The 25430-nt window shown below is 41.3% G+C and overlaps 4 protein-coding genes across 7 annotated transcripts; 3 read left to right on the top strand and 1 right to left on the bottom strand.

The window, feature by feature from the left end:
- The first annotated feature begins 8374 nt into the window (after positions 1–8374).
- Positions 8375–12712, top strand: LOC104454178 (ethylene-responsive transcription factor RAP2-7). 2 transcript variants are annotated; one of them, XM_010068950.3, is made up of 9 exons: positions 8375–9503; positions 9703–9728; positions 9864–9894; positions 9998–10085; positions 10166–10317; positions 10717–10820; positions 10949–11073; positions 11179–11292; positions 12125–12712. In XM_010068950.3, the coding sequence occupies exons 1-9, from the start codon at positions 8932–8934 to the stop codon at positions 12377–12379; spliced, it is 1467 nt and encodes a 488-aa protein (XP_010067252.2). In that variant the 5' UTR covers positions 8375–8931; the 3' UTR covers positions 12380–12712. The 2 variants fall into 2 exon arrangements, with proteins under 2 accessions (XP_010067252.2, XP_010067253.2); XM_010068951.3 differs by having other exon boundaries at positions 8377–9503; positions 10172–10317.
- Positions 12713–13877: 1165 nt separating this feature from the next.
- On the bottom strand, positions 13878–15285 carry LOC104455833. The gene is made up of 2 exons (XM_010070556.2): positions 14351–15285; positions 13878–14118 (listed from the first exon to the last, which is right to left on the bottom strand). The coding sequence occupies exons 1-2, from the start codon at positions 15283–15285 to the stop codon at positions 13878–13880; spliced, it is 1176 nt and encodes a 391-aa protein (XP_010068858.2).
- Positions 15286–16470: 1185 nt separating this feature from the next.
- Positions 16471–20212, top strand: LOC104454180. 3 transcript variants are annotated; one of them, XM_010068954.3, is made up of 9 exons: positions 16471–16604; positions 16906–17380; positions 17700–17817; positions 18208–18332; positions 18608–18693; positions 19121–19230; positions 19327–19359; positions 19443–19547; positions 19803–20212. In XM_010068954.3, exons 1-8 carry the CDS (start codon positions 16514–16516, stop codon positions 19491–19493), a joined length of 1089 nt encoding a protein of 362 aa, XP_010067256.2. In that variant the 5' UTR covers positions 16471–16513; the 3' UTR covers positions 19494–19547; positions 19803–20212. The 3 variants fall into 3 exon arrangements, with proteins under 3 accessions (XP_010067256.2, XP_010067254.2, XP_039172615.1); XM_010068952.3 differs by having other exon boundaries at positions 19440–19547; XM_039316681.1 differs by having other exon boundaries at positions 19434–19547.
- A 626-nt stretch (positions 20213–20838) lies between these two features.
- LOC104454181 (nuclear transcription factor Y subunit B-1) lies at positions 20839–25224 on the top strand. Its single transcript, XM_010068956.3, has 8 exons — positions 20839–21045; positions 21484–21724; positions 22107–22236; positions 23134–23139; positions 23233–23316; positions 23456–23506; positions 24003–24068; positions 24906–25224. The coding sequence occupies exons 2-7, from the start codon at positions 21501–21503 to the stop codon at positions 24045–24047; spliced, it is 540 nt and encodes a 179-aa protein (XP_010067258.1). The 5' UTR covers positions 20839–21045; positions 21484–21500; the 3' UTR covers positions 24048–24068; positions 24906–25224.
- Positions 25225–25430: the final 206 nt, after the last annotated feature.

Here is a 25430-nt window from a genome sequence, read left to right as displayed (position 1 = left end):
CGCCAAGCGAACCTTATCTCCCTTTCGTAACTAATGCTTCGTGGGCTGCAATAATTGGAGCTAGTTTGGGATCGACTTAGATTCCCATTTATATTTAATATAAATTATTTTAATATAAATATCATATAATAAAAGGTGAAGTATCCAGATTTTTTTTCCTAATTATTGGAGGGAGATTGATTAATCAAAATGTACTTGCTAATCTAAGGCTGACAATCTTTTTAGAATCGTGGAATTTAATATTTAATCAGTCCTTATCGATCTGTACATAACTTATCGATAACTTATCGATCATAGATTTTTCTTTTTAGGGGTGCAATATTAATCCGAAATTTGCCCATTTGTTAGAGTGCTTTGAAAATACATTTCTTGTTGGAGATATACACTAGTTAAAAAGAAAAAAACCATAAACACGGATGGATGTAGAATTTTCTTCGTGCACGTTTTTTCAAAATGGATAGTGCTGTTTTTTTTACTCCGAGCTATTATGCTACTGTGGAGATGTATCTACTAATAACATCATAATAGAAAGCACACGAGGTTTTTCTTTCGTTACCAAAAGGGGGATGGGGCAATCAACCAATTAAAGGCACTTGCTAATCTAAGGCCGGCAGCCATTGTAACTTTCTAAATCGATTTTAATTCGGTCCCTATCAAACCATGTATAGGATGTTGATAGCTTATCGATCCAAGGTTGCACAATTGTCTAAGTACATTAAAAACTATATTTCATTGCAGGCGCTATATTTTGGCCCAAAAAAAAAAAAAAAAAAAAAACACATGCATACGGAGGATCATATAATTTTTTTGCTATTCTTTCTTGAAATGGAAAAATCCCGTTTTTCACTTGAATTATTATACTATTGTAGAGTCATACGTACTATTAACATCATGATTGAAGAGATTGAATCATAAATATTTTTTTGCTGTGTGTATATATTTATATGATATTTTATGGGACAATCCCATTTTGTGCCTCGTATTGTTAGAAAAGCTTCACTATTCATTATCTTTGTAATTTTCTTTACTATGGATGAAGTCGACCGTTTCCTAGATTTTTATTTTATGCACTTAAAATCGTCATGTCCATGTCGTGTATTTTCATTATTTATTGCTCCACTGGGAGAAGTATAAGTGGAGTGGTTAGGGAGATCACTCAATCGAGAGAGCTCGGATGAAGAAAATGAAAAAGAAAGTGTATCGCAAATTCTCGGTTTAGTTAAAAGCTGTCTGATTACTTGAGTTGATATCGCATTCTTATTAACGTCGACGTGTAAGTGAAATTAAATAGAAATAATGAAAATTCGTGATAATTTGATAATCGCCGTGGCTTTTAATACTTTGCATTAATATTAGAAAAATCACAAATTAGTATACTTGTTGCAAATTTACCCTAAATTAATTTTAATGACAAAAAAATCCTAAATTAGTATATTTATTAAAAAAAAATTTCAAAGCGAAATTCTTTTACAACAAAAAAATCTTAAACCGATAAAATTGTAACAAATTTAACATCTATTGATCGCCAAAAGTTAGTTCGATGGAAGAAGCTGTAAGGCAGTTCACTCGTAAGGCCTCATTCATCTCTTATCCATAAAAGGTTTCTTTTTGGTAACTTTAAACTGATATACTCGTTTATTGCCACAAATCATCCAATTAGATAATTTGATGGTAAAATTTAACGGGATAAATTGTCACAAGTTTATCGATTTTGAGTTTATTACGGTCAAAAAAAGGATTTGAGATAATTTTGTCACATATATATTAATTTGAGTTTTTTTGATTAATCCTAATTATTATTAAGACCGCTTTACCTTAAATTGACTTTCCTTTTTTAAAAAGGAAAGGGGAAATATAAAGAAAGAAGGAATCGAAGAGAAAGGAGGAAGGGTGGGAGGCATCTGATTGCCGGTCGTGGTTAGGCTACTCAATCGAGTACTTTACCAAGAATACAAAATGAGAATATAAAGGGAATTGCCGTAAGAGGAAAGTTCCTATGTGGGACGACCAGCACAAGATTCTTGTTCTTGCGCCGTCCCTTTCCCTCCCTTCGATCAATCACGTCCTCCTTGTCCATATCGGGGCGAAATGGATCGGCCCGGACCCCCCGGCGGTCGTGTCTCGTTCCATTTCCCCGGCGTGCGTCGTGTCAACCTGGAGACATCGATTAGATCGTGGCCTTTCAATCGATCGCTCGCTCGCTCGCTCATTCGTTCGTTCAATTTTGGTCCACAGTGGGGACGAATGACGGGACGAGACGCGTTTGTCTCCATTAAGGTTTCTCTCTCCGCGGCTGGCTCATCCTTTTCTCCTCCACTAAAATGGTGGTTGGCCTTTCCCCTTTTTTCCTTTCATTTTCACTCCTTTTCTTCACTTAAAAAACGAGGGGAAAAAACACGAAAATATCGACGTGGGAATATTGTAATTTATCTTTTTTCATTATTTTTTTTTGGGGACTAGGTGTCCCTATAATTGGGTACCTCAAACCTCGAATGAATTCTCGATCACTCGATCTTTTCATGGTGCGGGGCCATCTTTGTATCGGGCCATTTCTTCGTGGTTTATCGAGAGTCGGATTTAATAAGGGCACGTTCTTAATTATTGAGAGTTTTTTTTTCCGAAGACATGGACAAGCCGGTTGATTAGCGGAAAGTTTAATGTCAATGCCACGGAGGGTCACGAGAAGAAAGAGAGAGAGATCTCAACTAAAATTTGACTAATGTCTCCTTGGAGATCAAAAGACACCATGATGTCCTTTTTTTCGTTTTCCTTTCGTTTTCGCCCCTTTCTTGACTTACAAAACGAGAAAAAAAAAAAACCTGAAAATATCGACCTTGAATGAATTCTCAACCCTTGATTTTTTTGTGTGGCAGGGCCGTCTTTGTATCGGGCCGTTTGTTTGTGAACGTTTAAGGATCGGATTTTTTTAATAAGGAGCACGTTTTGGATTATTGACAATTTATTTTCTGGAGATATGGACAAGCCGGTTGATTAGCTAAGATCTGACTAATGTCTCATTGGAGGTTAAGAGATGCCTTGATGTCCTTTTGAAAATTATTATTTGCTCGCATCAACCTATATGGCGTTAATCATGAAATTGGATGGAGCGATATCTTTCTTATTGAATGGGTTGACAAAAGTTTGGCTTGCGTCTAGCTTACATCTAAATTGCGTCGAACCAGATCGAGTTTTGCCTTGAGAAGATCCTAGAGGCAATGAATCCCCCCACTTCCTCTTAACTTTTCGTTGACTTTTGTATGCGACGTAGTCAAATGGCCACATCCTAGAGGCAATGAATCCCCCCAATTCCTCTTAACTTCCCGTTGACTTTTGTATGCGACGTAGTCAAATGAGTAGCCAGTAAAGTAGATGTAGTCAAATGAGTAGCCAGTAGAGTAGAACTCTCAGCCTCTAACCTAACGCGTTAATGTTAGTTTAGCTTCAAAATACAAGCCTTTGTCTCCTTGTATTTGTCCCTTTCAATTTGTCATTTTAGGTTCCATTGCTCGGCCAAAGATTTCCGCCAAAAAAAAAAAAAAAAAAAGAAGTGCCATTAACTCTTAAACAATATCTATAAATTTTTTCGATAATGTTTCGAAATTCCACATTACAATTATTAGTGCGTTCAACATGGGGATTTTGTGCAATTTTTTTGGGGCAAAATTATGGACGCATATGAAGAACATGAACATGAAAATTGGAAGTGATATACCTAGGATGTTAATTTTAGGGGGAGAAAATGAAAAGTGGAACTAAAATATATATGTTCAAAAAAATTAAGAGCAAAAAAGGGAATTTTACAATATAAGGAGAGATGGAGCAATTGGTCAAAATTGGTGCTCACCGAAGCTGCTGGAAAATATAAATGGACGGTCCAAAAAATTGGCGGATACGCTGCTGGCTCTTGGTTCGAGAGAAGGGCCAAAATGCAAATTTCAGATGCATCAAACACGTGATTCACTCTCTGTTCAGAAAAAAAAAAAAAAAAAAAAAAAAAAAGGTGATTCATTACTTTAAGAAATCGAGGGGGAGATTTCCTAAAGTCCAGTCGCTCACAAGCTAATTTAGATGTGCTCCTCTCCTTTTTGTTTCACGAGACCTTTTTGACTTTGACATTTCACATGCCCCTAATTCAAGAATTAGGAGCTGGCCAAAACTACATGTCCAAACCTGCCCACATCAATTGAATTCTAATTCAAGAATTAGGAGCTGGTCAAAACTACATGTCCAAACCTGCCCACATCAATCGAATCTCTTCCGACTAAATTGAAGCTGCAAATCCAAACATCCGGGTTTAGAAGTAATGTAAATTTCCTTGATCTCATTAACGGCATCGCCTCTTATACAATCCGACGGAGTGCATGTAATTTGCAGATCATATCTCAGGAGCGCTTCACATTTCATTAAGTGACCCGAACATAAGCATTCATTGAAGGATTTGAGTGCTTGTTTTAGAGTCGACATCGTCGGTCCCTTCTTTCGAATGAAAATGTCCCGTCATATATCGCCGAGTGGCTTGATAAGGTCCCTCCTTCCCGATTTGGACATCTCGATGGGCCGAAGAACAAAAGGGGAAATCAAAGGACTAAAGGGATACCATTCATGAGGACATTGAATCCCAAGAAAATTGAATCCCCCAAAACTGAGGTTTGACCTTAAAAGTACGGGGGGTACTTACATGCGAAAGCGCAGGGCACTTACTTGCGGTGTGAACTGAAAAGCAGGCGATGAAGGCCCCTCCCCCCCTTGCGGACACGTCGGTCGGGGCGCCGAGGAAAGGACAAGGCCGGACAGCGGCCGTTCCTCGTCTCTTTCCTCGTCGTTTTCCTTTTTTGGTTTTTTTCGGTTTTTAACTTTTTTTTTTGTTGTTATATTATTAATGCCTTTTTGCCCTTTCATTTTCCTCCACTTCAACATCCAACCGAATTTCACAGGAAACTTCAACCCCTCTTTTTCCCCATTTTCCCTCTTTCTACCCATAAAACAAATCGCTTTTTTTATTAAAAAAATCTCGATCCTCAACGCGTTTCTTAATATTTAAAACTATTCTCTTGCGACTTTTATTTTGGATCGCGAGATTTTTATTATTATATATATTCAAATGACAGCTGTCTGATTTTCGAATTTTGAATGTATCATGATTAAAGTTGATGTTTTGCTCCTATGAAATATTTTGTCAACGATTTCATTAGAACATTTGAGAAAAACTGCTGCTTATTTCGGGAAAATTGAAAACTATTTTCTTATTTGTTAGTTGATTAAGTTTTTCTTTAAATTGGTGTCGATTATGGTCCCAAAAGCCCCAAAAAGGTGGAAATTAAAATAGGATAATGGGACACGCAAAGGCCATCCACCACAAACGGCGGGGCATTTAAGTTAATGGGGTCTCAAAACTGGCGAAATTAAATGTCGCCAAAAAAAAATTAATTAAAGGCTTTTATCACAAGAAGAAAGAGAAAAAGAAAAAAACTCAAAACTCACGTAGCTTGATTTCTGTGGGCCCGGGCGTGGGGATAACGGACACAAGCCGTCGGATCCACGGCAGGATCCAATCAACGGCGACGACCCCTCTTGTTTAAATAAGGCAACAAGAGGACAGGTCGACGGTGGTCCTGCCCCGGCAAAAAATGGCAAAAAAAAAATAAAAGTGACCATTAATGGCGTAGTCAACGTTGTCCGGACCAGATTTCGGGAGATCAGGATGTGATTATCTCCGTCCATCTGTCGGGGTTCTTAGCCACTCGGATCTCTCCACGTCGACCCCTAGCCCCATACCCTAATTTCACAGACCTTTCTCGTGTGCTCGATCTTTACCGATTTTTCCTCTCTTGCAAAACGCCGATTGAGCCTCTCAAATGTCTCTTTCCACCCTTGCTTTTAAACTGTCTTTTTTCTCCTTTTTTTCGTATATCCTTTGGTGCAATTTGTGCCAGAGTTTGTTGTGCCGCCGTGAAAATCCCGAACGCTGTAGGCACCCGTGCAATCCTGGTACTGAGAGACGTTGGGTAAAGGCCGCTGTCCTCATCGACTTTGTCACTATCTCTCAAGTTATTCTGCTAGGCAAGATTCGACGATAATCCTTTCGATAGGCTTGTCTACGGATACCTTATTGCGAATTTTCATATTTCTAATAATGAGTTGCGATGTTATCAGTAACGAACTGCTTGTTATGCCGTGGTCCGGATATTTCATTGGATCGCTCAATTAAGTAGGAATGATGGGTGGCGTGTTGCGAGTCAATGACTCACGCTTGTTAGTAATTCCTTGTGAAAGAAGGTTAAAAACCCCTCATTTTTTCCTTTGAAAAACACTTTAATCGCGGTCCTATCGGGAATTCTCTTGGGTAGTTAACGTAGGGTTTACTCAATCTATTCAGCTTATGAAAGATGAAGGTTCATTTTTATTGGCTGGCAACGTTGCTCCTATTGGAGTGATTCTTCGAAATCAAAAAGCGGCTACCGTCCTATGAAATTTGTCCGAATAGTTCAGTCAACTCAAGCAACGAGGTGAAGATCCATATGAGCCAACCGAATCTGTCGTTCTTTGACCGATGAATGTAGACTTAGGTGGTGAAGAAAAGGACAGCCTTCCATGTCGATTACGTGAAGAAATGGGCACGATTTGCCTATGATGAAACCATCTTGCAGGCGCTTCTTGCCCCCTTTCAGTAGAGAAACCCTCTCTCGTAAACATTGGCAAAATGGGCTATGGTGCAGATGTACAGCACATGCATCTTGATGGTAGAAGACAAATTATATAAAAGAGTGCTCGGCAGACATGGTTAGCCGGCTATTGGATAACGATCACTAGAGTTGTCTCGTTACAATACCAATACATGTGAATTTAACATATAATATGTGAGTATTGACACGAGAAAACATGATCTCTTGTCACCTCTTTTCCTCGCTGTCTTCTTTATGTACGCTGAAGGTACAACCTTCACTTTGCCTAATCCGTTATCTTGTTGGGGGCACGCCTTTCTACCTCGACCACCATTGCGTTAGCATTGACCCCCCTGTCTCGACCACCACTTCGCCGGCATGAGAGAGAGAGATATTTTGATTGCGTGTAGATCCATAAACATAATTAATTGAAGTGAAATAATATTTTTTTGCCATTACTTTGTTCAGGCTTAATAATTCTTTTAGAGATTTGAATGAAATAAATATATCTTTTGCCATTACTTTGTTACAGGCTTATTAATACTTTTTAGAGATTTGAACCTGCTTACACAAAGCTGCAAACCTATGACTGAAGCACTACAACCTTCTGCAGCACTAGTCGATAGTTCCACACATCTGAAAGTAAACTTTGTATTTTATACTAATGATATTGTCATTAATACCTTATGTTCCCTAACTAATTACAAGACCAATTAAATCGCGAAGTGTGTTTTTTGCAAATTGGCTCTAAGAATGGTTCTCTAATCAATGTTAAGGAAAGCCATCCCTCAAATCAATAAAGGTGGCAAGTCACTTAGTCATCATATCAAACCCATATAATCATTTATGCTTGCCCTCTTGTCAAAGGGTTAGTTCCATCCCTTGCTCACGCCTCCTTAATCATTAATCTCAACGTATGACAAACGCCAAAAATTTAGAAATTGCTCCAAACTAATGGGGTCAAATAGAATAGCAATGCCACCTACATAGTACATTGTAAACATAAAGATAAGTCCTAAAGCAAACATCCTCTATAGAAATCGATATCTAAGCGTGGGGCATGAGTAAGAGGGTGTTCTAACTATGATGTAAAGCTTGACTTATTCAAGGCCGATATATAATAGAATAATCATGTGATACGACGTATTCTAAATCAATATTCATTTAAATAATTGAGTCATGCCGGATGCATTATGAGGACATACCACATCATTACATAGTAAATAAAGCAAGTCATCATGATTTATATTGGTTCTTATTCATAAGAACCATTTTTTCCTCCGTTACCACTAATGTGTTGATGGAAATTCTCATGCGATGTTATTAACCCCGGATTTAGGGTTTTTAACTATACATCTCCTGACCTATCTTTGGATGAAATCGTTCGTGCAATTTTTTTTTTCCTTTTTTTTAACGTCAGCGGTTCTTGATCTGATTTTTTTTTGTAAATAACTCATATGTTGTGATATTACTGTTATTATTTGTTGTTGTTGTTATTATTATTATTATTTATTTTTAGCATTTTAATCTCGAGTGTAATCTTGGAATTGGAAAAGAAGGATGAAGAAGGTTCAGTAGTGCAAGGTGGAGGGGGTGCATCCAGTAACGAGGGGCAAGTGTAAGAATTCTGCCGCTGCTGTTAACACGTCCGCACAGCCCCACTCCCCAGTTTCTCCTTCCTCCTTTACCTCGTCCCTTCTCTTTTTTCCTTAAAAAAAGTCATCGATTTTCATTGGATTTTTGGTTTTCATGTGACGAACTCAGCTCGCTTCCAGTCCCCTCCTGAGCCAGTTTACTTCTGCTTTACTGTCGCTGATCATCGGTTGTTCTCTCTCTCTCTCTCTCTCTCTCGTTTTCTTTTCCCTTTCTTGTTTATCTCCATCTGTCGTCGTCGTCATCGTCTCTCTCTCTCTCTCTTCTCTCGGGGCCTCCTTTCCATTCGTCCACAGAAACCACAGAAAAAACTGTCTCTTTCTTCACCACCTTAAACAAGAATCAGCCTCTCCTCGTCTTCCCCTTTAAAATGCATTTCCTTTGAGCTTTTCACTCTTCACTCATCCTCTCCCCGATCGCCATAGCAACTCTCTCTCTCTCTCTCTACAACTTAATTTGTTTCAACATATTGCACCCATCTTCTCGTTCAGCTTTCCTGGAGATTGCCCTCCCCTCGCCAGGCCTTCTTGCTTCATAAAGATTCGAGATTTTCTCAGAGACCCACTTCAGTTTTTAAAGATTCACTGACGAGAAAGGTCCGTCTAGAAAAGATACCATGTTGGATCTCAATCTCGAGATGATCTCCAGCGACTCGTCCTGCGACAACGACAAGAACCAGATTGATGTGCAAGAGCGAGAGGAGGAACCGGCGACCAAGCTTCGCGAGGCCTCCGGCAACTACGATATGGAGGAAGATTCCGGGACCTCCAACTCCACCATTGTCGCCAGCGCCGAGGAAGCTTCTGGCAACGCCGGTGAGGAGAACTCCTCCAACACCACCTCCTCCTCCTCCATATTCTATATTATGAAGGAGAAGGAGAAAGGGAGCAAAGGCGGTTTCAAGGCCGGAGACCCGCCGCCCTCGCCACAGGGGCTGATCACACGGCAGCTTTTTCCGGTTGCCGGAGCCGGAGAGCACGGCCACCAGGTGGCGGAATTAGGGTTGGGGTTGCCTGCAAGGCAGCAGTGGCTGAACTTGTCCTTTGGCGAACCCACTGGAGCTCCCACGGAGTTCAGGATTCTGCAGCCGAAGCAACGGAAGAGCCGCAGGGGTCCCCGGTCCCGGAGCTCCCAGTACCGCGGTGTCACGTTTTACCGGCGAACTGGAAGATGGGAATCGCATATATGGTGTGTAGGTGTGCTTGGTTTAGCGATAATTGGGTTTTGTTCTTGATATGTTGTATGTTGCATTGCATTTGATTGAGGTCTAAAGTCCATCCGACGATGTTGATCTTGGCTTGTCCTTTTTCGTATCAATGTTTTTTTCCTTTTCTGATTAAGAACAAGTGTTTAGCTTAATTCTTCTTTTGGGTAAATTTCGTTGCAGGGATTGTGGGAAGCAAGTGTATTTAGGTAAGAGGATTTCCCTTTTGGTTTCCGCTCAATTCGCTTGCATATGCGTACTTGTTAAAGATAAAAGAGAATTAATTCCGTGAAGTTGGTGTTTCTTTTTGGGATGTCTTATGTGTTGTTTCTGGGTTTTGTCAGGTGGATTTGACACTGCATATGCTGCTGCTAGGTGAGTTCTTGATTTGTGTTTTGAATTTGAATTTGCTTGCCAATTGTAGAGGATTATCGATGCCTATTCCTTATTCAATCGAATGTGGAACTCTTTAATTCAGAGCTTATGATCGGGCGGCAATCAAGTTTAGGGGAGTCGATGCAGACATCAATTTCAATATCAGTGACTATGAGGAAGACATGAAACAGGTTCTATTCATTGATGAGTAGATAGCATACCAATGATCTTCTGGAAGGGGTTCTTTGTTTGGTGACTGTTATCTAATTAGTTACAGATGGTGAATTTATCGAAAGAGGAATTCGTGCAAATACTTCGCCGCCAGAGCACTGGAATCTCTAGAGGAAGCTCAAAACATAGGGGCATGACCCTGCAAAAATGTGGTCGATGGGATGCCAGAGCGGGGCCGCTACTTGGGAACAAGTAAGAATTCTTGTCCGCAAGTTCTTTTAATTCAGAGATATTTTTAACTCACTGGCGAATCAGGTTGATGCAAAAACTGAAACTTGAACCTTCAGAACTTACAAAATTAAAGTGGTTCCTAAAATTGGAATCAGATCTTAAGATGACTTGTCTTAAATGTGATTAAGAAAAAAGATGATCAGGTTCGCCCCTATTATCTTCAAAGTCGTGGTGCTTATTTGCAGGTAAATTTATCTTGGGTTATTTGACATTGAAATTGAAGCTCCGAGGTCCTTGTGATCTTAGAAATCAATTTTCCTTTTCTCCCTCTCTAAGCACTAGGTGCATAATTCTACTGCATATTGGTGGACTTAGTTGATCAGACGAGATGCTTCCTCTTTGTTTTCTTTTTAATTCCAGGGCTTCTGACAATGCGGCAAACAAGTGTAATGGAATGGAAGCAGTAATGAACTTCCAGCCAGGCAGTTACGAAGGAGACACTAAGCCATATCCCAGAGCTGGAGGTACAGCTCAATTAAAGTCCTTTAAAGTTGATATTTTAGGTTCTTAATTGTGGTTGTAAGACTAAATCGAAAGTTGCCACAATGTGACAATGGATCACAAGAAGCTCTGGTGTTTAATGGGGTTTCAGGCGGCGGCCACAATCTTGATCTGAGCCTCGGAATGTCTCTGCCATCAAGTAGTTCCATGGGAGCTGGAACTCAAAGGGATATGCTCTTTCATTGTGCCGACCACGAGATGCCAAATATCGTGATGGTAGTTTTTTGATCAATCATGCAATTGCCTAGTAATTTGTGCGATTTTTGCCTCTTTCTTTAGAAACTGATGATTTATTGTGTCTTTATAACTCGTAATTTGCAGGTTGGTTGCTCTTCATCTGCTCACAAGGGTGGAGAACTTCCCAATATTGGAATGGCATCAAGGAGTCCTCCCATTTGGTCAACCTTGTATCCTGCACTCGCACCAAATTATGAGGTACTTAGCTCCTCGTCGTTCTTTCCATTCCATTTGCTTGTAAACACCGTTTGTTTTACTTATTTGGATGCTAAGCTAACTGCTTCAATTGGCTAGTCAAAATATGTCCTCATTAACTGAAATTATGGGCTTGTTATTGATGAAAAACCATGTTTCATTTTGGCTAGTACTGTTTAGTGTTGGGTCTTCAAAACCTTAAGAAACCTCATTCACCACCATGTTACGAAAAAAGTTTACTATGTAGCTGCATTTTGGGAGGGGGCATCTTGATGCCCGTCTCATCTCACACATCTATCGCAATGGATCCATGAACTAAATGATTGATGTAAAATAAGATCCAAATCAAGAGTGAACCTTCTTTTTTTTTTTGGGGGGTTATCAGTTTTCTGCATCCGCATTTTTGTTGAGTGACAGATTTTACTGCGTAATTTTCTTAAACTTTTTGCCTCAGATACATGGCCGACACCATATATGCAGGTCCGAGCACTTTTATCGTGTCAAAAGTACCAAAAAATTTTCTTGGTTTTTCAGCAAAACGTTTTCAGATCTCTCCTCTTTATTTCCCATGTGCTTACTAATTGTCCTCTTGGACTACATATATCATTCTACACTCAAATGTTCCATTAATTCATGTTCTGGAAGCAATTCAAAACACGCCATAGAGCCGGCAGTGCTGAGCAATCTCATCTTCTAAAAGCATGAACATTGAGTGAAGATGGATATTATCCACTCGACATTATACAACTCACGAGCAGCCACAAGCTGAGGCTGCTTGATTTCTGATCTAGCAGACGAAGTTTGCTTACTGACGATCTTTTCTGCTGTACTGCAGGGAAAGGCAATGGAGAAGAGGGCCGAAGCGATTCCGGCATTGAGGTTCTCAAGTTACAGATTGCCAGTGCATGGCAATGTCAACAATGCCAACAATGGGTCTCAACAAGCCCAGTTGTTCACCTATGCAGCATCATCAGGATTCTCTTCATCCACAGCCACTCCTCACCCTCCTCCACAGCTCCCAGTAAGTCTCCAGAAAAATGGTGTCCACAATAATACAGCCAGTCGTGCCTACTTCAGTTACAGAAGCTAAGCGAGGCTTCTGGTTCATCTTCCTGAGGTCCACATGACCAATTTGTCGCCATGCTCTCTCTTGTGAAGGTTAGGTAAGAAACAGCAAGAGAGGACATAGCAACCAACCCAATTGTTTAGAGTGCATTCTTAATTTATATAGGATTCGGTTTGTTTAATTCCTATAAACCAAGTGCACAAAAAAACCTATGACCCATCATGTAGTATAAATGATATACGATTTGCATATATATATGTGTATGCTCTTGAGAACTCACTGGGTGCTTTGTATATCCACCATCTCAGAAAGACCGACTTTTGTCTCTTGGTTCGCAATAAGAGGTGGTGTTCCTAATTTCTGAGAGCAAACCAGAAAATGTGCCATCGTTTCTTCTGTTCATCATAGGATGTGAGCTTGAGGTATACTTGCGAACATCGATCCTGTGCCCCTGGGTTCCTGATCATGCCGAATTTTGCTGATGCATCGTGTGAGGTCGAGGGTAATACATGAGAGCGCGCTAAACTGGGCTCTATCCACCCGACGCTACTCGATATTCATGCACTGCCTATTCTTGATCCCCATCTCACGCACGTCGACCGTGAATATCGAACAGAATCGAACTTACAGATCCACTTATGAACCACTTGATCAGCACTGATGTCTTGGTTCTCTATAAGACCGGGGTTTGTTCTCATTGACCATCGAACTCCTGCAGTCGGGCCGACGATTCTCATCTGCTCAAGTTCGAAATCACGAGCTAGATCAGCATAAGCCGAAATGTTCATGATGGAGATTCATGTGGATGGGGTTGTTCGGATTACTGATAACAAAATGAGTACAAATTGTTGATGCCATTTTGTGTTTCTAACAACAATTTCACCTGACTGTTCTTTTGTCGGTGAAATTTGTCGGTTCACCGCATAGTTCATGCTTGACTACATAAAGGAAGTGGGGATTGTCATCAAACACGGTTGCAATAGCACAGCTCCTTTTCATGGCAATAATATCATTAGTCTTCACTAGGTTATTGCCACTCGAATACCATGTACAGACTTCACTTATTGACTTTGTCTTAGGGTCTATTTATTTCGCAAGAAAATAAATGATTTAAAATTTTGTTTCTAAATATTATAATTTATGCCGCTTCATAAAGTTTTCATTATCAACAAGAATTTATGTCTCAATATTTTTATAGACGATAAAAAAAAAAAAATTGTCAATTCATTTTTGTGGGTGATATAATTGGTCATTTTTAGGAAAATATTTTGAAAAGCATTCATTTTTTACGAAAAATATGTCATTAACATAATTTACCATTTTTAGGACTTTTTGGCTTTTGTAGAAGAGGAATGAGAATAATCATTTGCAAAGATAAAGAAATATAAATAAGATCCTCCATATTTGCTAGGAAATCCAAGTAACCGAGGTTCAAAATGCCATATCTATGGCGGGAAATTGATTGCAAAAAATACATTGGAACGCTACAACAACGACGACGACGAATAACCATGAATACGACTCATGGTTGTTCTGGAGGCGACGGAACTCCATGGGCGGTCAGCGGCGGCGACTTGACTGTCTTCCTCACATACCGGCGCGCCCACACATGCTTCCCGTTGATGGTGAATTTCGCCTTGCTCCTGCTGCTGAGTATCGTGTCTATGAGCGAGGCGGGGCGGACCACGACACGCGCGTACAAGGCCTGCTCCTCCGGCGGCACCTCTTGCATGTGCAGCTCCTCTATGAAGTTTCCGAACCGCCTGTATCATCAAGGGAGGAAAGAAAATCTTAGTTCTACTGCAACCCTTAATGTTCATAAGCCCTCCTATTGTTTTGTTCTGATTGCCTTGTTGATTGAATAATCAAAATATTCAGACAAGATTGAAGATAACATCGAAATGTAAATCGTAGTCACGAATTCGGTTAGCTTAAGAAAGAGTATTGTGCGACCCGCTTTGTCGTTAGAAACGAAGTGATCGAGAGGGAGTGAACCTGGTGAAATACTCGCGAACTTCGTTTTCTGGAATAGGATATCCCTTGGAGAACGTCAAGAATATGGTCCGCTCATCGGGCGGCACCCCGGCGTCGTCTTCGATTTGGGAATAGCTTGTCTCGCCACTAAGGAAGTAACTGTCGTTGAAGGTTTGCGCCTCCTGTTCGTAATCTTCCCCGAAAATCAGGTCTAAATACCCTCCTTTTCTAAAGAGCGGGATGAATGATGATGGTACGTTCGGCGGTCCGACCCCAATACCTCGGTACGGAGCCGGTGGTATCGGATATACAGACTGATCGCCGTAACCTTGTTCACTCGGGTGTGCGAAATTGCCGCTCTTAGCGTTCGCATTACTAGTCCTAGCCCTATTTTGCACGACCTTTTGCATTATGTCGAAGAACGCTAGCACGCAGACCTCGTTGATGACCTTACTAATTGCCTGAAGGATCAGGGCGCGATGCTTATGGAAGAACCCGAGCCCGATTTCACGGTTAGTCAGGTTCCGCGTGAAGCACATGTCGCTGCTTCTCGACGGGGACAGGAATTCATCCCTCTGCATGCAAATCAGGCACTCAACGGCTTCATCGGCCAGCGCGTTGAGCACGCTGTCGGGCCATCTCAGGACCGTGGCCACAAGGGTCTGGTCACGGCCTGCCCTCTCCAGCCATATCAGGAGCCCCATCACTTGCACGGACTGGTTCAGGTCCCGGTTAAGGTTGATGACCAGCCGAGAGTAGACCCTCCTGTCGGCGCGATGGAAGCAGTAGAACTCGTCGAGGGAGAGCCCGTGGAGCATCTGTCGCAGATGAGCAGGAAGAGATTCAGCAGCCATTGTAGCTCGAATTCGATCCCAGTTTCTCAGCAAGCTGTTCTGGACGGTGAAGATAGGCGGGTTCTTCTTATAGGTGCTGAACGGGTGCCATCTTCTTCGCATTGGCGACTGTCGGAGAGACGATGCATACATAGAAAGAGTAATCTGCTGCAATTCCTTATAAGGAATTGGCATGTAAATTGAGGCAAAGCCTTGCCTGATGTAGACTTTCTTGTCACTTGCTAATCGAATGGGATAGTCTCGACCGTATTCATCCGTACAAAAAGGGGAAAAACCATGCATGAACATTTTCCTTCTGGCCGCCTTGGCTTGTTTTGGTAAAACCGCTGCAGTCCTCGCAGGCAAGAACTTAAATGGGACTGGATTTCCTTTGCCGTTTATGGAGATATTGCTGCATTTAGTGGTGGATTCTGGCTTTAATGCTTCACTTCATCACGCCAAGAAAGGCTGGTTAGACCCCATTTGAGAATTTTCCCCCCTTGGGAAGAAGAGGGAAAAAAGAGGGGGAAAAAGTGTCAACAGCTAACATTTTATAAAGTTCTTTAGAAAAAAATAATATCGGACTGTTCATAATTTGGTGATTTTTCAACATGGTTTTGTTGATTGACTGTTAATTTTTCAATTTGGATTTCCACAATGTCTTTGATGTAATCTTCTTAATGGAGCACAAAATTCGATTTGTCCAGTTACCATTGAAACTAGATTTGATTATTGACTTGGTGACATGTGTGATAAAAAGAAAAGAAAAAACAAGAGAAGCACTTGAGAAAAAAAAATTTAGCTTGTTTGGTCATGTCGGTAATTGATGACTAAAGACTAAAGGCTAATTATCAACAACCGAATTACTAATAAAACTAAATAATTGTCATTGATGAATGATGGTTAAAAAAACACATAGCATGGGAAGTGTCGATAGTTAATGAATAACGATCAATAATCATAATTATACGTATGAAATTTGTGCCATTTTTTGAATTACGCGTACATAAAACTAATTTTCTTGCTAAAAGGGGAAATTTCGCTGCGAATTTAATCTCTTCAATAAGTTAAATGAGAAGGAAAAAAATGAAAATTGTAAGAGTGATCACTCGTTTGCAAGCAACAATGTCAGAATTTAGGAATATATATAGGGGAAAAAACGAAGTTATTTATATATTAAGCCGTTTGTTTATTTTTTAGGAAAGTAGTGAATCTTATTGGGCCTGGGCTTCAAAGTCAATGGCCACGGCCCATCTTCTTCAAAACGCCGATTTCGATCCGTGTTGTTTTGATACGTGCAATTGTGCATCAGTCCTTTCTCTTGAGGCGGCGAGAAGGGAAGCTAGAAACCATGTCGACTTGCAGGTTCCTGCTGAGCAATGGCGTCATTTCTCAGTCCTCCGATGCTCCCACCGTCGCTTCCTTCCTCGAAACCCATCCGGGTACCGTCTTTCTGACACCCTTTTCTGTTCTCTTTCCTGGGTAGGAGTCGAGTCCGGCGTGTTTTCTTCCGGCTATTTTCCCATGTCTGTAGCTTCGAGTAAGGGATGAAATCTAGCCTGTCGGAACGGTTTAGTGACCGGTTTCATCGGAGCTTGCGACTCTCGAATTCCTCAGACAGAGTCTTGTCTGCTGTAATTGGAAGAAACTGCATGTTCATAATGGAGTCGTGAGCTATAGGTTCTGCATGTGCACGCTTATGCATGAGGTACCTGATTATGGGCATTGCGGAAACTGTGTCAGGGGCGTACACGACCACTCGGACTCACAACGATGGTTCCTGCATCTTGTTCTGGGGGAGGCACCTGAACAGGCTGATCAACTCCGCGAAGATCCTGTTGAATTCGGAGCCGCGGTTTCTGTTCGGATCAAGCTGGCCTGTGGATGCGTCGTCCGCGTCGTCGATGGCCCTGTCAGTGTGGGAACCGGGCATTCCGGATTTGGTTAATGAGTCGACGAGGAAGGTGCTGCCTCGCGCGATGAGAGATAGAGAAATGGGGCAGGAATTGGCCATCACGGTTTTGCTTAGTGGGAATTTGGAGAGTTTGAGGAAATCTGTGCATGTGGGTAGAAAGAGGGTCGATTGTGTTCTCGATGTTCATGTTCATGTCAGTGCTTATGTTCCCCCTGTGTTTGGTGCTGGGCAAAGCGGCGCACGATTGGCTTTGGTGGGAAGAGGGAGGAGTGTCGCTGCCGCAAAGTATTCGGATTGGGTAAGGTTAGGTTGCAAGCTCCTTAAGAAATTTACCATGATCTTTGGTCTTTGTTTTTCTTAAAATAAATTAAATGTCTAACTTTTTAGTACGTATCACAAGTTGATGTATTTTCATTCACTATGCTCTTCTATAATTAACTGAAACTTTAGTTCAACTCTTGATGAATCCTTTACGTGTTGTTTTCAGAATCTTCTTTTAATAAGCTACATTTACCACTGCCAGGCCAGCACATATTATTACAACTCTCTGGGTTCCTCGTATTAGTTTCTGACAACCTTTTCTGTTCCTGTGGATCTTAGGCCAGTTTCATTTTGTTGACAGGCTCAGGAAGCCTCTGGAGCAGTTGAGGCCTCCTTCTGTGACTGAGCTATTGCTGTCAGATGATGGTGATCATATACTTGAGGGAACTATAACTAACTTTTTCATTGTCTGCCGCAAGGTGAGCATCTAAGAAGGCATTCATTTTAACAGAAATTCAATTGCCCTGAAGGTTCTTGGTCATGCTTCAATAACTTGCCATTCTTGATGAGGGTCACTAGTTACAGCTTCAATGCTTGTGGATAGTTATTCTCATTTCATGTCTCTCAGTGGCTATTATTGCAGAAAATGGACGCCAGAAACTCGGAAAATTATGATTTGCTCATTTGAGATGACATATCTTGTGTTTCGGTTATGTGTCCATTTCAAATCAATGACAGTAAATGACGATCTTGAACTTCCATTGTTCATTTTACTTATTGGAAAGAAATGTTAAAATTGCGTGGCTGGGAATCTACAGTTCGATGGGTTATTTTTCAGCTCTAAGTGCCTGACTAAATGCTCTTTTCAGGACAATGGTGAAGACAATGGGAAAGGTGTGCATTCAGGGACGAATGTTTATTCCTCTCTTGAAGTGCAGACAGCTCCTGTAAGTGATGGTGTCCTTCCTGGTGTTCTAAGGCAACTTGTGATCGAGTAAGTCCACCACTTGTGGAGAACCCTTTTTGGAGCTTACACAGCTATTGATCTACATGAAAAAACTGATTGCTGTGTCGCCAGAAAAATGAGACATATTATCCTTGTTTGGTCGATTATAAACTAAGCGAGGCTGAGCTAGTGCACACTCTTGTGATGATTATCAAGTTCTCCCGATTTTGAGACATTGTTATAGACGATGAGTTTCAATGCAAAGAAAAAGCTCATTTCTTTTATGCTTCTAACATCATCATTGATGTCAATGGGACATGCAGAGTATGCTTGAGCAAGGGAATTCCATTTCGAGAAGTGGCACCTTCGTGGTCAATGCATGGGCTTTGGGAAGAGGCCTTTATCACGAGTAAAATCTCTCTCTCTTTTGCCACCAGCTATAGTATTATGCCTGTACTGTCTTCTGCAGAGATCTGCACCATGAATCTCTTGGTCTTGTTGGAATTTAGAAGGAAACCCTTATTTCTACTATGATTTTAAGATGTGGATTTGCATGCTTGGTTGGTCAGATGCTGAGATGGTATTTTAGCTTGCATTGAAGGTTGTATCAATCGATGGCTCGTGTTCTGAATTGAATTGCTTAGTTAGACTTGAGTGCGTAAATATTTCCTGGAGCCATGTAGTTATTATAACCCATTTAGATAAGAATGGCTGACTAGTGGAGGTATATTTACCATAACATAGACCAGCCTAATCACATGCAGACTTCGAGCTTTTCCTAGCAATAGTTGGGGGACGATAGTTATTAGTTTCCATGTGGTTTTTGGTGGCTGCAGATGGTTTGAGGCTTCTGCAGCATGTGGATGCAATTCTAGTTCCAAGTGAATATGCGTCACTAGAATCAAGGACCTACAAAGAGGTGTCCTGGAAAGAGAAGCAGTTTCAGGTCTGTGAATGTTTTGACAGCATGATTCGTTGAAGTTTTCTTTGGCTCCTGTCATTATTGATGTCATCATTTCTCTTTTTATCTGCTGGAAACCAGGATGGTCCAGGGATGATCACGAGAATGATCCAGGTAAATGACATTTGCTGTTATGTATCTTTCACGTGTTACGTGAAACCATCTGATCTGATGCTTCTGTGTTTGAGGACCAGAAGGAGATCATGGAGAAAGCAATGTTAGAAGGGCACTTGTTGGATTCATCATGAGCCTTCCTAAGCCAAAAAGAAATGCTTCCGAATGTCCCGCATCTGTCAACTCGAGTAAGATCACAATCATTATTTTGAAATTTCAGCCAATTTTTATTTACATGTCGGGATGTATGTCTGGTGCTACTGCCGTATCCCTCGCAAAAATTACCCATGTACTACCATAGAGAAGCTTTGTCCATTGCGTAGTAATGACAGAAAACTTATGTCTTTTTTTTTTTTCTCTTTTCTTTCAGTGAATAAGGAAAAAACATGCATGACTGCATCCGGTTTCTTTTGGTTTAACTGTATTTCGCATGGAACGTGCAGAATGATCTAAGAGTGATGGATCTACTGATTCCAAATGCGGAAGAGCGGCATACAATCGCGATGATTTCACTTTTGCCTTATGATCTGTGTTACCATAAGGGATTTCAGACATTATGTTTTGAACGATTCTTGGTCTGCCGTTGGGGAACCAGATGATCTGAGGAACAGCATGACATCGCAGTAAACCCCTCCTGGGAACTCTACTTCATCCCTTGGATGGGTGCTGAGAACCGGAGCCATTCTCGGGAGCGAGCAATCATGTGAGGATGTCGCGTGCCGGCTTCATTAGACGCAGCATCGCGGACCCTCGAAAGAAAGAACGGAACGCTGCCTCTTCTTTGTGTGCTTTACTGAGATGAGTGTAACAAGAACCTATCTCCAAATCAAAGATTTTAGAGATTGTATCTTTCTCTCTCTCTCTCTGGGGTATCATTGACCGGAACGGGACAGCGTTCCTTGGCCTTTTCATGCATCCGATACTACCGGCTCGTTTCACGCACTCGAGTAACCCGAAAAGGGATTTCTCTCATTCTAATGAAGTACACAAGAAAACGATAGGACAGTCAGAAAAGCACTCACAGCTTTGCTAATCCTAATCCTTGTGGAGTATGACGCTCTATTCATCCCATTCTTGCCGCATATTTAAAGAACCGAACAAGCCTAGTCACGCTGCATATCTATGGAACCGAACTTGCCCATCCGCGTTCTACCGAATGACCCCGAGGGTTTTCGTCTTCCGATCGCACGCGCCGATGCCCCATGTAATTGGGTTGAGCATCATATGAGGATCGACACAGCTCAGATTTCCAGGACCGGAGATGACTCGATTGCAGGATGGCAAGGTGGTTCAATCTTAACGTAGTGAATTGGGCCCGCCGAGAGCGAGCCCAGCTAAGGCCCATGAGACGACCGCCGAACGGGAGCCGAGAATTCCCATAAACGCGACAAAGATTAAACCTCCCAAAAATGAAAAAGTTAAAAAAAGAAAAAAGAAAATAAAAGGAGAAAGGAGAAAGGAAAACATTCTTCTTCAAAAAGGAAAGCTTCAAAGTTCATCCAATCCCATTCATTCCTCCGATCGATCTTCTTCTTCCTCTCTCTGCGCGCTCTGCCCTTTCTTCTCCGTCGTCAGATCTCTCCCTCCCTTATAAAAAACCCCCAAAAAAAAAAAAAAAACCGCGACGCGCGCGCCAAATACGAATCGAATTCTCACTCCTCCTCTCTCCCTTCCTCTCCCTTCCAGGTTCGTCGCTCTCTCTCTCTCCCTCTCTCTCTTCCTCTCTCTCTCTCTATCTCCCTTTCTCTCTCTTCCGGGCGCGTGCGCGGGACTCCGAGGTTCTCCTAGGGTTTCCTTCCCCCCCGGCTTCATGTCGGATTGCGGATGCGCGCGCGGCGAATCGACGGCGGGGCGTTCGATTCCGACGCGCCTCGCGGTTCGCGGTCGATTAGTCCGGCGCGTGCTTGATCGATCGGCGGCGATTTCTTTGGTAGATTGAGGGTTTTTCTTCCTTCGAATTTCTTGGTTGATGAATGCGGATATAGGACATGGATACGTAATTTTTGTACGCGCTTTGTATAAGTACATCCATTTCTGTAGCTAGGCATGGCGTTGCTAAACATAGGGTTTCGCTCTTTTTGTTTTGGTTTTTTTTTTTTTTTTTTTTGGGGGTGGGGGGAGCAGGCTGGGTTATTGATAAGATGGCGGAAGCACCGGCGAGTCCGATGGGCGGTGGGAGCCACGAGAGCGGCGGCGAGCAGAGCCCGCAGTCGGGCGGCGTGAGGGAGCAGGATAGGTACCTGCCGATCGCGAACATCAGCCGCATCATGAAGAAGGCGCTGCCGGCCAATGGGAAGATCGCCAAGGACGCCAAGGACACTGTCCAGGAGTGCGTCTCCGAGTTTATCAGCTTCATAACCAGCGAGTACGTGCTACGGATTTCGTTTTGCTCGCTTGGAATGGGTCTTGTTTTGCTTGGATTGTGTGCGCAGATTGTGGGTCGGTATCATTGGTTCTATCAGTTCACTTCACTGCCCGCTTCCTGCTTTAAGTGGGGTCTACGCGTGGATTAGGTCTTTGGTTTTTGCGATTCTGATCGCTGTTGTTGGAGTCGAATTTGATTTCCTGATTGGTGGCTGGGTTTTCTTCTCTCTTTGGGATTGCTCTCGTTGGAAAAACAATATTGACTTTGCTCTGTCGATTTCCGCATCAGGATGGGTTTCCTGGGTGAAAAGTTATTGGAGAAACTAGAAAAATGCCATAGAAATTCCTACTCAGTAGTTTTGTTTTATTCGGATTCTCTTTAGGGCAAGTGACAAATGCCAAAAGGAGAAGAGAAAGACAATTAATGGTGATGACTTGTTATGGGCGATGGCAACCTTGGGGTTTGAAGAGTATATTGAGCCACTCAAGGTTTACCTGGCTAGGTATAGAGAGGTAAGTTATGCTTCCTATCTATGTGTGACTTTTTTTACGTATATAAATGCTTCAGTTGTTGTGATGGCTGCTTGGCTGACCATCAAAGTACTCGATGTTTTAGGGAAATAAACCTATAATTTTTTAAGTTGGTTGAGGTCGAGCTTGCAGTGAGATGTCACTGATGGCTGGAAAAAACTGTCTTGTTTAAGTTTCTTTTATTTCAGTTATTGCCCCTTCTCCTTTTCTTTGCCTTCTCTTTCTCTGTTTTTGTATATGTTCTAAAATTCTGAGAACTAGAGCTGCCGTTTCACTGCCTTACACAAATGGCACTTTTGCTATGTTAATGCCGGGGGTTACAGCCTTAGTTTAGTTGACTTGTGGATAGCTAATGATATTCTGGAGTACTTTATGGTGCTGAAGCTTGTGGAGCAGCTACTACTCTGTTGTCGGGGCTGTAGAGATGATTATTTTTTGTTTGTTTTATGGTGAAGTGCATCCTTTTTGCCATTCTACAGTAGTTCCATGATGCCGTTGGTTTCCTCTTATTGCAGCCACTACTAATTGAGTGGTTTGTAAAAGCCAATCTCTTGCTAACAATGACAGTTGCATCCTTCTGTATCGTGCTTTAGCATTTTTGGCTCTGAACATTGTATTAGAGCTACTTCAAGTTAGATAATTAGAATGTGTTGTGCAATGAAAATGTGCTAATATATAATGGTGCTTTGTTGGCTTAAGAAATAAGTTAAAGGGAATTGATTTTGTTTTTTGGCTTTTAAAACATTGATATCTCCATTCTTTAATTTTTTGTATCTTTAGATTTTGTACATTTTCATTATGCTTTTTTCTGACACATGCTTCCTCTTTGGATTAATGTCTCAATCGGGGATGATCACATTGATGGCTGCAATGGAACAGTTAGAGGTCTGTTATTTTACACTATCATAGTTTCTTAGTTTTTTTGGTTAATTGGTTTAGTTGTGTTCAATGAGGTTGTGTATATTAATCTCTTTATAGGGCGACACCAAAGGTTCTGCAAGGGGTGGAGATGGTTCAGCTCGAAAGGATGTTTCAGGAGGTCAGCCTGGTCAGAATGTCCAGGTGTGCAGCAGTGTCTCTTCTCTTTAAAACATGATAAATGTTTGGGGGCCATACTTTCAAAATGAAAGTCTTGAGTTTTTCAGCTAATATCTATAGATCTCATATTGTCTTATACTTCCCATTTTTTGTTGATTTGCAGTATGTTCAGCAGGCTTCATTGAATCAGCCTGTGGGCTATATGAATCCACAGGTCTCTCTCTCTCTCTCTCTCTCTATATATATAGTTCTAACCATTTATAGATGTTGTCTTATTGTTCCCAAAACTCTGAATGAATCATGAACTCATGATACCACACAAACCTACAATCAGTGAGGTGATATTGTGCAAAGTCCCTTGTCAGATCAGAAACGACCAGTCCATAATGTATTGCAGAAGGGGATTGGTGTGCTTTTCTACCTTAACCGAGATAATACCCAATGATATGGGGCACTCTACCCTCAAATACGGCACCAAAAAAAGGCAAATAAGAAGTGTTACAGTTTTCTTCTCTGCTCTATGCAAATAATTTCATTCAATAGAATGAGACGTTTTCAGGTAAATTTTTTGAAACAGTAAAATGTGGTTGAGAATAGTGTCTGTGCTGTTAAGTGGTTTGATTGTGCTTAGATTATAGCTAATTGTTGACTGGCAAAGTGAATACTTCATGATATGCCCTAATTTTTGTGTTCTTTGGTTAATATGGCAGTTTGGTCAACAGGGCTCAGTAAATTACGTCAATGCGCATCAATGAATCACATTAGTTCTTTTTCAGGTACCTCATTACTCCATATTTCCTTGCCTCCCCCATTCTTTAGCTGACACCCCGTGCTTGCTAGGCCTGGATCTGCTTGTGCTCTGCTTTTGTGTTTTTGCTATATTGTATCAAGATAAGATGACATGACATGCAGTATTGCAAAACTGGTGATGAAGGAATTGACATTGGAAGAAGATACTATCAATAGAGTTGGACTTGTTAACTAGGCTGGTTTGGATATGTATCGGTGTGGAAGCCAATCCTCCACAAAAACTCAAACGCCAAATCAAATTTGTCGTGTATGTTGCAATAGAGCTTCACATAGCACGAGGTGGATAAGAAACACTAGAACAGTTCATTCCCAACCACTCTGCAATTTATCATGCTCGTTCCATTTTATTACATTTGCAATGTGTACTAAATCCTTTCTGGTGATGACCCAACATAGTCATTGTACTCTTTCGTGATATATTGTTACATTATAATCTTATGCTTAAATGTGTGTTTTACAAAAGGCAGTATTATAATTTTAGTATGTAATCTTATTTAACCATGGTCTGAAGGAGCCTTTTACATTGAAGTGCATAGAAAACAAGGGATGTACTATGTTTCATTCTTCTTTCCTTGTGTTGGAGCAATCCACACTCAGGGTAAACTTGGAATAGATTGACATTTAGGTAGCACGTAGTTTCTGTTTCACGTTTTTCGGAGAAGTGATAATTGGACAGTTGTTGGCTAAAGTGGTTAGAATTCCCTTTGTTTTATGTTTTGATAATGATGGATGGTTGGATGTAGAAGTGGTTTTTGGTCCTATCATTACTGTTATTTCTCATGGAAGTTCTTTGAGCATTGCAGACATAGATGCAGCATATGCAAGCTATTACGGTGGGAGGTGAAGCATGGTGCAAGGAGCTCCTCTTCTATAGATATTATGGTGAATGGCGAGGTAGATATAGGCGAATAATATTGAAAAAGCATCTTTAATGTCGTTATATTACTTCACAATATGGTGTACTTGTAGGTCTGGAATAGTGAGGGATTGAAAGTTGACATCTAGGATGTTTTGTTCTTAATTAGGAAAACAGTTACAGTTGCCTGATATTCTGTAAATTTGTTTCACTCATTGAGCACCTGATCGACTTTTTATATCGAGATTTCAGCCGATGCATCTCAACTCTCGATTCTATGTTTCATGTGAGACGGAGGACTCCTCCCATGTGATGGCGCTCATTTTACTGATGAAGAGAGCATCTCATTTGCATGTTGCTTGTTTGGCTTTCCTTTGTCCAAGTAATGCATCTTATTGGATCGCATGCTTCATCAGAGCACTTCTTGACTGCACTCATGGTTTGAACATATCGAAGGGCTGTGACGAACCAG

Source organism: Eucalyptus grandis, chromosome 7, assembly GCF_016545825.1.
Source record: "Eucalyptus grandis isolate ANBG69807.140 chromosome 7, ASM1654582v1, whole genome shotgun sequence".
Taxonomy (NCBI): Eukaryota; Viridiplantae; Streptophyta; class Magnoliopsida; order Myrtales; family Myrtaceae; genus Eucalyptus; species Eucalyptus grandis.
This window is presented reverse-complemented; position numbering and strand designations above follow the sequence as displayed.

Bases quoted from the DNA above. Each gene is read 5' to 3' on its own strand.
- LOC104454178 (XM_010068950.3), top strand. From the start codon at position 8,932: ATGTTGGATCTCAATCTCGAGATGATCTCCAGCGACTCGTCCTGCGAC. The intron at 9,895-9,997 runs GTGAGTTCTTGA...TCTTTAATTCAG, and splicing joins ACTGCATATGCTGCTGCTAG to AGCTTATGATCGGGCGGCAA. The intron at 10,086-10,165 runs GTTCTATTCATT...TTATCTAATTAG, and splicing joins ATGAGGAAGACATGAAACAG to TTACAGATGGTGAATTTATC.
- LOC104455833 (XM_010070556.2), bottom strand. From the start codon at position 15,285: ATGCGAAGAAGATGGCACCCGTTCAGCACCTATAAGAAGAACCCGCCT. The intron at 14,119-14,350 runs GTTCACTCCCTC...TTGATGATACAG, and splicing joins GTTCGCGAGTATTTCACCAG to GCGGTTCGGAAACTTCATAG.
- LOC104454180 (XM_039316681.1), top strand. From the start codon at position 16,514: ATGTCGACTTGCAGGTTCCTGCTGAGCAATGGCGTCATTTCTCAGTCC. The intron at 18,694-19,120 runs GTAAAATCTCTC...TGGTGGCTGCAG, and splicing joins GGAAGAGGCCTTTATCACGA to ATGGTTTGAGGCTTCTGCAG. The intron at 19,360-19,433 runs GTAAATGACATT...TCTGTGTTTGAG, and splicing joins TGATCACGAGAATGATCCAG to GACCAGAAGGAGATCATGGA.
- LOC104454181 (XM_010068956.3), top strand. From the start codon at position 21,501: ATGGCGGAAGCACCGGCGAGTCCGATGGGCGGTGGGAGCCACGAGAGC. The intron at 21,725-22,106 runs GTACGTGCTACG...GATTCTCTTTAG, and splicing joins ATCAGCTTCATAACCAGCGA to GGCAAGTGACAAATGCCAAA. The intron at 23,507-24,002 runs GTCTCTCTCTCT...TTAATATGGCAG, and splicing joins TGGGCTATATGAATCCACAG to TTTGGTCAACAGGGCTCAGT.